Source organism: Nelumbo nucifera, chromosome 6 (assembly GCF_055504915.1).
Source record: "Nelumbo nucifera cultivar China Antique chromosome 6, China Antique-T2T, whole genome shotgun sequence".
Classification (NCBI taxonomy): domain Eukaryota; kingdom Viridiplantae; phylum Streptophyta; class Magnoliopsida; order Proteales; family Nelumbonaceae; genus Nelumbo; species Nelumbo nucifera.
Genome location: NC_142654.1, coordinates 23,581,415 through 23,593,296, shown reverse-complemented (window position 1 = coordinate 23,593,296; position 11,882 = coordinate 23,581,415). Strand labels below are relative to the sequence as shown.

Here is an 11,882-nt window from a genome sequence, read left to right as displayed (position 1 = left end):
TTCATGTGAGGCCCACTAAAATCAACCAACTTGTCCGGTTGATCTTTAGTCTACCAAATGAGACAAGAAACGCTAGCCCGATTTCTTTTTTATTTCTTTAAAAAGGGAAATAATTTCCTTGACGTTTTATAGGGTTATGATTTTTGTTTCATTGAGAAAAACTTTGTTCAAATGGTGGCTTCTTTTATTTTATCCAATATCATTCAGCAAGATTGAAAATTCCCATCTAATCACTCATCTAAGGTTTCTTGCAGATAAGGCAACTTTTTAGCATGAATATCAATAAAAGATAATATTTTTATAAAATAATCAAAATAAGGTTTTTTTTTTTTTGAAAAATATAAACAAAGGGCAATGACACTGTTCATCGTCTTCCTATGCCCCTTCGTTCTTTGCTCTCTCGCTCTCAATTATCTCCCTTTCCAACTATTGGGCGACGGAAGCGTCTTTGCTTGAATAGGTCGCTCTAAAGAATCTTCAACTTCATTTTAAGTTGAAGGAATCCCGATTCTCGAATTCTCTGTAGCCGGCCGAACATTTGATGAAGTAGCTGAGCTCTGGTGATGGAGGCCGGAATTCCCTCTGCAGATCTGGTGATTCATCTTCAGCTTTCAATGACTGCAACAACGATCGATCAAGTGAATTCCCGACCACCTCCGTGCATAGCCGTCGCCTCCTGGTGGCTTGCGCTTCTGAGAATTCCTGCGAAGTTAAACCAGCTGGACCCAGTTAGATTCAGACCCAGATGGAGGCAAACGAAACCGCAGAGCCCCCAGAATCGACAATCCCGGCCGGAAGACATCTTGGCTGGATCTGTCATGGGATGATGAATGGTTAGAAGAAACGGCAACTGTCGGCAACGAAGGGAGAGGGTGAACGAGGACGGAGACCTTCATGCCGTTATAGCAACCGTTGGGGCAGATGAAGTAATAACGTTTCGCCTTGTCAAGTGGGATGAAGTCCTTGCCGCTGCTCCAATTCTCAACAGCTCCATAAGTGGTGCAGTTGTCATAATCCGTCTCGTTCACTTCGAACGCATTGTACTAATTCTTCTGGTACCTAAAAGCTGTTGTGATATAAAAGAAGAGAACCCGAATGTGAGATCTGAAGATGGGGTTTTATCGGGGATTGCGAGGAGGGGGGGAGGCACTTACAGATGAGGTCGCCGATGTAGAAGGCGTGGTTGTTGGCCCAGAGTGTATAGTTGATTCCAGGGTTCCAGCCGCGGTTGGCTCTGACAATGTGGTCGGTTCCGCTGACGAGGGTGGTGACGGTAGCGGCGACGCATACGAGTAAGAGGAGGCGGAGGAAAGGGAGACGAAAAGGGATTCTGCTTGACCTTCTTTATTTGTGGGGTTCTAGCAGATAAGGGAGGATGATGAATACAAAGGATGTCATTGCCCTTTTTTGATATTTTTCAAAAGAAAAATTAGTTTATTTTTCTTATTTTATAAAAATATGGTCTTTTATTGATTTTCAGGGCAAAAAAAGTTGCACTTATCTACTAGAACCCCTAATATATATCCAGTAGAGTCCTTATGTCAAAGTTGCAATTTTTGGTTTCACGTGTTGGGATTATGTCTTATTTTTACAACCATTGGATTGCCTTTTAATCTTAACTGTTTTTGTGGTCCATTTTTAGATTAAAGAGATTTATATATAAAAGCTTTATTTTGTATGTAGTTTTTTAGTAAGAGAGAATGAGAGCGTGAAAAAAAGAGAGGAGGTGCTTTTGGTGTAAGAGTGTTTTTCTTTTCTCTTATTTTTTGTTCTTTGAATTGAGAGGAAAAAGGAGAACGGGTATACAAGGGTTAAGGGTCGGTTTGGGTTGCAAGCCACAAAGTACTTGTATTGTTTCTCAGTTTTCTTTCATAGTGAAGAACATGTTTCGTCTCTCCCATGGACGTAAGCAGTAAGACCGAACCACATAAGCCTTTGTTCTTTGTGGTACTTGTTTTTATTTGTCTTTACTTAAATTTCAATATTTCTATTGCTATTGGATTTCCCTTGGTTGTTATTTCAAATACCTTGTAGTTTTATCCTATGAGTGGTTGTTGTCAGGCTCCCGACAAAGTCGTATCAAAGCTTCGATATTTGTGTTTATAAGGTGTTTGTGAGGAACTCTATAGGAACTCTATTTGGGTTTATAAGGCTCCCACACCAGAGTTGTGGGACAAGTTGGAGAAACTCTATTTGGGTAAAAACTTAACCACAAAACTATATCTAAAGTAGTAGTTGTACAGGGTGAAGATAGAAGAAGGTGAGAATCTCCTAGAACACCTAAATGTGTTCAATAGTATCTTAGATCAACTAGGGAAAATTGATATCAAGGTGGAGGAAGAAGACAAGGCCATTTTTCTTCTTTCCTCATTTTCCAATTCGTATAAAAACTTGGTGACAACATTGTTGTACGGAAAATATATAATGAAATTGGAAGATGTCATTGTATTTCTTCTATCTAATGAGGTTAAGAGGAAGCCCATGTATGAGAATGGGCAAGATTCTGCATTGGTTATGTAGGGAATGGATCGGAAGGGAAAGGTCATTTGACAAGGGATTTGGGAGCAGTAGGTCTAGATCTAAGGCTAGGGAAAAGGGCAAAGTATAGTGTTACAAATTCAAGGAATTTGGTCACATAAAGAGAGACTATCCTTCATGAAACATGAGTGGGGATGAATCTGGAATGTGGCAATTGCATCGAATGATGATGGAGACGTTCTCATGGTCTCCGAAGGTATGTGCAATTTTTCTCCAAATAAGTGGGTTTTAGATTTTGAATATTCTATACATATTTGCTCCATGGAGGAATATTTTGATACCATTCAAGAGAGAAAGACAGATTTTGTCTCCTTGGATGATGGGTGTACATATGACATCACGGGTGTTGGGACAATGAAAATCGAAATGTTTGATGGAGTGGTTCACAATTTGGATGGTGTTGCGAATGTCTAAAAAATGAGTAGGAATCTAATATCACTAAACCGGTTAAATTCCAAGGCTGCAAAGTCTTTGTTGCAGGTGGAGCCATGAAAATCACACATGGCGGTATGGTCCTGATGAAAGGAGAAAATGCAAGGGCCTATATCATTTGGTTGGGAGTACAGTGGTTCCCAATACCTCAATGGGATGTAGAAATGGAGTGTGCAAGGTAGTATCGTCACACGGAGAGTCTCTTTTGTGGATAGAGAGGAGACAAGTATTACAAGTATCCAAGGTACAGATGATGGTGAGAGAAAGATTCTTGCATGAAGAGAAGAAGGATCCAAGTCCCTCTCTGGAGTTAACTATGATTGTTAGCCTGGACATAGTTACATAGGTACATTGGTCGTTTTGTTTGAATCAAGTGGAATCAAGACCTAATGATTCAAGTTATGTGTAAGTGGTGATGTTTTACAAGGTTAATAGAGGTTTGCGGTATTTGCAAACAGGTGGAGGTGCAAACGGTAGATCTCCAAAGTAGTTGAAAAATAAGCCAAGGTAGCGATTGTTGGGATCGTGTCTTTTTTTTACAACCATTGGATTGCCTTTTAATTTAATGATTGGTGTGGTCCCTCTTTAGGTTAAAGAGATTTTACATATAAAAGCTTTCTTTTGTATGTAGTTTTTTAGTGAGAGAGAGTGAGAGCATGAAAAAAAAAGATAATGTGTTATTAGTGTAATATTGTTTTTCTTTTCTCTTATTTTTTGTTCTTTGAGTTGAGAGGAAAGGAAGAACGGATGTACAAGGGTTAAGAATTGGTTTGGGTTGAAAGCCACGAAGTACTTGTATTGTTTCTCAATTTTCTTTCATAGTGAAGAACATGTTTTGTCTCTCCTGTGGACGTAGACAATAATGCCAAACAACGTAAATCTTTGTGTTCTTTGTGGTGTTTGTTTTTATTTGTCATTGCTTAAATTTTATTATTTCTGTTGTTATTGGATTTCCCTTGTTTCAAATACCTTGTGGTTTTATCCTATAGATGGTTGTTATGAAGCCCCAACAACAGGCAAAAAGTGGAATTCAGAATCCCTACTTCCAGCTCTCCACAAGGAATTTTTAATTCTATGCCAAATCTAAGGGCACAACAGAGCCTAAAAATACAAGCATCACAAAACAAATGCCCAATTTATAAACATTTACTTGGAATGAGTAGTGATCACAATACTTATAGTTGCTGACTGGGGGCCTACAATAAAAATTGGATGAACAAGCAACTTTCTTTACTTCTGAATATTTTTAGAGGGAACTTCTTCAAACAAGACTCACAACATCTCTTCATAGAAGTATTTGCCATTTCTTTAAGGTATGTTGGTTTAGTAGAAACAGCTTAGGGGGGTGTTCTCCAATGTGAATTGTTTTTCTTCTTGTGAGTCCCAAAGACAAAACAAAAGCAGCTGATTTGATAATAAATTGATTCTTAAAATAAGATACAGAAAACATTTTCTTGGTTTTATATATGTATTTTTTTCCAAAATTAACTGCCATATTGGCTAAAAACGAACATGTTTTCATCTGGTTATTTAATGGGCATTCACCAACATGCAAGGTTTCTGTTTATCAAAACAAAAAATAACTTCTACATCAGAAATATATTAATTAATTTTGTTAGTGTAATTTGTTTTGAAAAATAAAGTGATGACGAAAGTGATGGAGACGGAAAGGTATTCTTAAATGTGAAGATGTCATGACGAAAGTGATGAGATGGCAGATAGGGAATGATCGGGAAATGAAATTTTATAACTTGGACAAGTGGGTAATTGATAAACCTCTCTGGAATTTTACTAGAATCCAAGATATTAATCAAATTGAAAAAGAGATAACATTGTAGATGGATCCCATAACCAGGAATCGGCTACCTCTAGCAGTTATGAAAACAAATAAAATACACCCCTATATCAATAACACCCTACAAAGACAAACTATGGATTATGATGGGTTCCTGTTACCCAATGTTGACGAGTAGAGCAGAACAGAACAAAATCATGTAGAGAAATTACTAGAGAAAGTATGGAAAGTAGAATTGGTCCAAAATTCCGGTCTTTCTTTGTCTTCTAGTTCAGAATAAGCTCCTACAGTGAGACCTATTGACAAAAAAAAGGAATGAATATTCACCCTTCATATATAATATGCTTGGTTCAGAAGGAAACAGTAAGCCACCTTTTTTTTCAAATGTCAATTTGCATCCCATATATGAAATAGAGAACAGAAGTTCTAAAGATTGTTAGCCAAAAAGTGACTTTTACACTATGGTCCATTTGGATTAACAGGAGTGAACAAGTTTTTTTTGGAAATAGGACAACTCATATATAAAGATTAATAAAGTTGGTATAGCTGTCAACGAATTCAATGAGAAAATAAAAAGTGAATGTGATACTAGCTGGCCATGGTACTGCTGATAAAAGGGTTATCGAAATCCATGACCAATGTTGTGTATGAAAGACAACTTTGATGTTGTTGTGAAAATAAAATCTGGTGAACAGGCTATAGGATGTCACAGGAGAGGTACCCATCTTGATAGGGGAAGAATTAACAGCAAGAAAATGCATTCCACTAGCTAGAGACCTCCGGTGCAGCAGAACTGTCATCATCCAAAGAGACTCGAAAGTTGTTAAAGATGGTCTCAGGTTGTGTTTGGTACAATTGTTGTTTCTACCTGAAACGTTTTGGGTTGATCTTGAATGGATTTCTTTATTTCCTTTTGGTCTGTATAAACCATGTGGTAGCTGACTGTGTAAGAACAGTGTTTTCTAGGGGTCAATTATCAGAGGATTACCAGAAAAAGACATTGATGGAAATTACAAAAAAGAGAACAAATTGAAGAAATAACCTTTCTAACTGTGTCTAGTGATTCCTAATTGAATTGCCTGACTTGTTTGGGGTTTAAAAGCAGAGAGATCATTTAAATCTACTGGTACTGGCCAAATTGACAGATCATTAATTAATCTTGACCGTGAGATCCTGGAATATTGGGTTCCCCATCTGTAAATAATAGGGTGCAGTTTGTTAGTTATGTAGCTGATCTGATGCAGTTTTGACAGGCCCTGCTGTACCAGATCCAGGATGTTGCCATTGAGCTAACTTATTATCAAATTCATTAGTCATGGGGCATTATAGGGACGAATGAGTACCACCATTTGCACTGTGCATGTGCATGGATCCATTCTTTAAGGCAATAAACAAACCTAGGATGGCTCATTGATTGAACACTCAATTGGAATCTGTTGGGCCAACCTTTAACAAATTGGCCTGACAATGACATCTCTGAGTCAGGACCAACGACTGGTGTACTGTGGGTAAGGAACTGGTGGATCTGAACAAACATAAACTATGAACCCAAATCATCCTTTCCTCTGTGCATAAGCCATTTTAGTTCAGTTAAAGGGCTCCAAATTACTGATCTGAAAGTTAGAACTGACCAAAAGGTCCAAAATCCTAACAGCTGCAAAGTTTGGAGTGTACAGTTATTATATGCCATGGAAATGGATGAAGGATGGTTTTATCTAGGCACAGCTAACTGACATCCTTGACAGCTCAAGAACAAGCAGTCCATATTTTTTTATCTGGCAATGAGAAAGACATGGATCACTAGTGGCCATTTATACTTGCACCAAGAAAATAAATCCTGTTGATTATTCATCTTGTGATTTACAATGATCTAAATTTATCCTAAATTCCCATCCCATCACCACAATTCTCCTGAAAATAGGGCCAACATAAATTCCAGACGCCCTAACTAGTAGCAAAATACAGGCTTTACTATGACACCATTTTTTTTCTTTTCCATCTTTGTTAATTACAAATTTTTTTGGAACTTTAAGCTGTAGTTATTTGAAGTGTAAATGCAGAACAGGTAAATATTGCACCCTGTCCATTTTCCCCTGTTTGTTTTCCAAGCACCTTTACAACTGGAGGGTGGGGTAAAATTTATGTTGGGCCTTTCCTCCTTAATTCTCTACTATATGAGGCGGAGACCAAGCTTGCGAAATACTGAAATTTCACGGCATTAACATTGTGAGCAGTAAATATCATTTGGTACAGTTTAATGGAAAATCATCAGAACAAAGTGACTAAAATACATTAAGATTTTTGCAGTGATAACCACCCATGTCGGGTTATTTTATAGACAGTAAATTTACAATAACAATAATCTCCATGGAACCACTGTTTCTCAAGAGCTTGGATTTGTTGCTTCATATACTTATGACTAGAAAAAAATAGAATAAACAATTGTTTACACCAGCTATAAGACAAATGATCACCAATTGTATCTTATGAGCTCCCAGAGCAAGAAATCAGCAACTGGTTTCTCAAATTGCTTCAACTCCTAAAACAGTGAACATAGCATTTGGAAATAATCTCACACCAATTAATGGATCAGTCTTCTGACAATTCCTACAACAAACAATGTCTAAGACATCATATGGTTTACGACTTTTGGAAACAAATGTTGCAATGGCAAACAGATACAACAAAAGAAAGAAATATGGGTAAGGTTTAAAATTAGCTACAAAAATCAGATATCAGAATCCAACAAATACGCATGTAAATTTCTATCTGAAGAGACTAACTAGACAAATATAACATGGCAAATTTGTTTAAAAAAATGAACGAGCTGATCAGATAGAAAACTATAAAATTAGACTAGCATAGATAACATGTCTATTTCTTAAATGACACTAGATAACATATTTCAGAAGTGAAACAAACAGATGATAAAACTAAAAACCACCTAACAAGATATAAAGAGAGAACTTTCATCTTTACGTCATAAATTCACGTGAGAATTTTTGGATGCCAGGTGGAGCAAAATCATTTCATTTCGGTTCTCAAAGCATTTAACTTGGAATAGTCTTTCACCTAACTGGAATGCTCAAACTTTCCTGCCTACTAACTGGAAGCAGAAAACTCATTATCTAAACAGCAATGAAAAATAAGTAATTTCATTTCAGGATGGACAAGGATTGGATCTATTTCACAAGTTAATTATTACTTTGGTTCAGATAGATAACGATGAAGCAGGACATAACTCACATTCTTGGTGGTTTCCAAGTGACCATAATAGATAAGTTTAATAATTACTTTGATATGTTGCATGTTGGCATCCATTGATAAGATTAATTATAATTACTTTGCTTCATACAGATGATGAAACACCAAGTAGAAGTTACATATTAGAATTCCATTACACGGGAAACTTATATCTCTACTTTCTGCTAAACAAACTTCTTAGCTTTCCTCTTTCCAAACGTTCAAGCAATTTTTTGGCCCCTGGGACTTCCATCTCAGAAAGTTTCTTGAGATACCCAATACCACCATATGAGATCATCAACCTCTTGCACTTCTTGCTTGAGGACAGATACGAGAGACAGCAAATAGCATACTTCTTCGCTGTGTTCTGAGGGCTTGGATCAAGCAACTGAACAAGATTCGGCACACTCTTCTCATCCCTTTTGACCTCTCTGCAATTCTGTGCAAGTGTCACCAAGCTGGATATTGCTTGTGCAGCAACCTCTCGTGCACTATATGTCTTTGCCTCGAGCAGCTTCACAAGAAGAGGAATACATCCAGCTTCACCCACAAATCGTTTCATCTCTACTGAGCTACAAATTCGGCAAATAGCAGAAGCAGCAGCCTGTTTTGCACCCAAGGATCCAGCTTTAAGCACATGAACCAAACATGGGAGAAAACTAAGTGAAACCATTTCCTCCATTGATAGCAAAGCCACCAAATTCCGCAGTGCTCCTACCGCAGATTCCTGGGGCAATGGACCATCAAGATAAGCCAACAGGCTCCTAACTCCACCTTCTGATATAACTGACTTTCTAAGAGTATCATTGGTAGCAGTGAGATTCTGCAAGCACTCAGCAGCATACTCTTTGGAACCCAACAACAATCCGCAATCAAGGAGGTTAATCATGTTTCTTATGGTCCCTTCATCAGCAAGATTCTGCCTCACCTCGGGCACAGCCGACAAATTCTTCAATGTACCTGCAGCTGCAGCCTGTGAAACCGATTCTCCAGTCCGACAAATTTCAATCAATGGGCGAACACCACCATGACCAACAATGGAACGAGCAGTGTCCGCAGACATTGACAATCTCTGTAGGGAAATGGTAGCCTTCTCCTTTCCAATTGCACTCCCAGATTCAGCCAGCCTGATCAGAGGGGGGAGCACACCTTCAGAAACAAGCAAATTCTCACAGCTCCCTGACTCTGCAAGTGAGCAGATCACCGTGACTGTCTTCTCCCGAATTCTAGGTGATGTTGCAGTTAGCAACTGGACCAAAGCTGAGATATTGCTTCGGCCCAACACAGCCAGCACAGTTTTCTCATCCTCTTTCATGAATTCAACAAGCTTATCCAGTGCTCTGTGCTTAGCCTCCAAGTGTCCAATCTGAAGACGGGCCAGCAATTCTCTTAAATTCCATGTAGTGTCTGGTTCTGTAGAAGAATTAGCAGCAGTGGACGAAGACAAAGTGGCCTCACCAAGTACCCCAGTCTTGATAAGCAGCCCACAATCCCTTAGATTCAAATCCAACTTCGCGGACAAGGCATCAAGATCACTCTGCATCTGAAGCTTTCCCCCATATTTCTCTTGCACGCAGACCTCCGCCAGTTCAATCGTCTCAGCTAGTGTCTTTGTCACAGCCTGCAATTGCTCCTTACAAAGTGCATTCTTTGAGAAGAAAGGATGGCTCGACAAATCAGCTAACCGAGAAGGGACCTGCTCGAGTTTGGAAATTATCATCTTCCAGCGACCTGGGAACCTCTTGATTGCCTTGGCTTTGTCCAAGGCTGTCGGCACAAGCTCCTGGGCACGTGATAACCACTCTTCAGTCGACAGGGTATCGACTGAAACATCTTCTCCTCCATCTTCCACCATGACTACTATGTGGATACTGATCTATGTATTACAGGAGCCACAGAAAGCTGAAATTCAGAGAAACGATGCTAAGTTAAGGAAGAGAAAGCTGTTTTGTTAGATAAAAAGGGAAAAGCAGGAGGTTGATCGTACATAAATAAGAAGAGCAGTTGCAATCATAAGAAATAAATTCTAAAAAGCTAGAGCACAGTGGAGAAGGGGCCAAGATCCGGAGTTTCAGAGCATCTTTGGAAATCACAGATAGATCGTTGGTGAAATCAGGCTACGACCCACAAAATCCAAGTACCATTATGACACACGGGTGTTGTCGAAAAGTTAAACGAAGAGTCATCCAGAGTAGTCCAGATTTCCAGAAGAAGAGAAATCACCATTAACAGTTGGTGAAAATGGAAAAGGATGGAACAAATACTTCCATTGTGAAAATACATAAACACCCTTTTGAAACTCACTCTTCATCGCTCATGCCAAAAGTTGTTGAACAAATTCAAGGGCAAAATAGTCCTATCTGGTCTCTCTCTACCAAGACAAGGCCTAGTACCTTTACTCTTCTAAATTTTGTCACCACGCCCAGAAGGAAACCATCAACGTAAGGATCTGACGACACAGATTTCTTAAAAAAGACTGTCAAGTTCGAATCTACTTGGATTGCCATTTCTTTAGTGTAAATTCGCCATTTTTCTTATTAATTTTCTCCAGAGACAAATAGAGGTGGAGAATTTGCTTTAAAGGGAAGATAATACCCTATTTTCTGCAGTTGAATGGGTTATGGAGTGTGAAATATAGAAGCTTACTGCAACTCTAAAGCCACAAAAAAAAAGGAAGAACAAATATAAAAATAAGTATATACCTGAAATAACTATCCTTCTCAAACATCAAAGGTTAGGGCACCGAACTGCTTTCTGGTCTGCAAGACGATTGCATGGTAAAAACACCCAAAGTCCCAAAATACAGAAACCCTTAACGTGAGAGAGAAAGAAGAAAAGGAAAGAGAGAAACATTTTTTGCAAAAGAAGGCCGGAGAGAGGGAAAGAAAGGGAGAAAGGGAAAGAAAGAAAGGAGAAAAGGAAATCCTTTTCCGAAACAGCAACCAACCAAGGAAAGCACGATGGGTAGCTCCAAAGACCAACCTTTAGATGCCCAGGAATCCGTTCTCTTTTCTGGAAAGCAACTTGGTGGATTGATGTTCAACTCTCCTCCACTCCGTCACTCATCATTTCTCATTCGATCAAGTCGGCGACGCAGATAGCTTTTGTTTCATGAGTAGTACCAGCAGAAACGCGAAAGGGAGCTCTCCTTTTTCTTCCCTGAAGACATCAAACGGTCGGATTGATTAAAATAAACATACATCAGAGAGCAGAATCATCTCAGAAGCGACGAAGTTTTTGAAATGGAGGTAAGTACCCGAGCATTAACGCAAGAGGACAGATCAATACAGGATAAAAAATAATAATAAGCACAACTGCACAAAAACAATCGCATTCAAAAATCAAACCTTCTTCATATCTCCTCTCTCTTTCCCTCTCTCTCTAGAAGGAAAGTTCAGCCTGTCAGAAGATTCTCTCTCTCTCCTTCTCTCTCATCCAGCTTTAGAGACAGAGAGCGTAGCTTATGTTTGTGTAGTACAAGGGTTAAATGTTAAACATGATCATAGATCGGACGGCAGTAAATGGGGAAGCAACAGAGGATCCGACCGTTCGGAGCAGGAAAAGGTTAAAATTTGAAAGTAATTATTTTGAAAATGTTTACGTTACTGCGGGCCCCACGGTGGATAAAAGCCACGTGGGATTTCGGGAGTGGTGAAAGTGGAAACCACTGTTGCTTTTCAAAACGGGAAATAAAGTCATTTACGGCCGATATAGTTGCCACGTGGAAATGTCGGACAATGGCTGCAGGAGCTGGGCCTGGGAGGAGGGCTCTGAAATCCGTAAAAGCGCCGGACGCAGTGATGAAAATACGAGAATGCCACTGCGTTTATAATTCGAAAGGGCGATTGTTCTGTTTGAAACCAAAACAAGCCCA

General features: G+C 39.0%; 1 protein-coding gene and 1 long non-coding RNA gene across 8 annotated transcripts; both read right to left on the bottom strand.

Annotated features, from left to right (window-relative positions):
• Nucleotides 1-264: 264 nt before the first annotated feature.
• LOC148790667 (uncharacterized) lies at nt 265-1,923 on the bottom strand. The gene is made up of 2 exons (XR_016077246.1): nt 1,155-1,923; nt 265-1,066 (listed from the first exon to the last, which is right to left on the bottom strand). It is a non-coding gene; the product is annotated as an uncharacterized LOC148790667 (long non-coding RNA).
• Nucleotides 1,924-8,047: 6,124 nt separating this feature from the next.
• On the bottom strand, nt 8,048-11,489 carry LOC104612698 (uncharacterized). 7 transcript variants are annotated; one of them, XM_019200342.2, is made up of 4 exons: nt 11,356-11,489; nt 10,991-11,167; nt 10,711-10,767; nt 8,048-9,910 (listed from the first exon to the last, which is right to left on the bottom strand). In XM_019200342.2, the coding sequence occupies exon 4, from the start codon at nt 9,861-9,863 to the stop codon at nt 8,184-8,186; it is 1,680 nt and encodes a 559-aa protein (XP_019055887.1). In that variant the 5' UTR covers nt 9,864-9,910; nt 10,711-10,767; nt 10,991-11,167; nt 11,356-11,489; the 3' UTR covers nt 8,048-8,183. The 7 variants fall into 7 exon arrangements, with proteins under 7 accessions (XP_019055887.1, XP_010278537.1, XP_010278536.1 ...); XM_010280235.2 differs by having other exon boundaries at nt 11,265-11,466; XM_010280234.3 differs by having other exon boundaries at nt 10,711-11,167.
• Between the last annotated feature and the right edge of the window lie 393 nt (nt 11,490-11,882).

Bases quoted from the DNA above. Each gene is read 5' to 3' on its own strand.
- LOC104612698 (XM_010280234.3), bottom strand. From the start codon at position 9,863: ATGGTGGAAGATGGAGGAGAAGATGTTTCAGTCGATACCCTGTCGACT.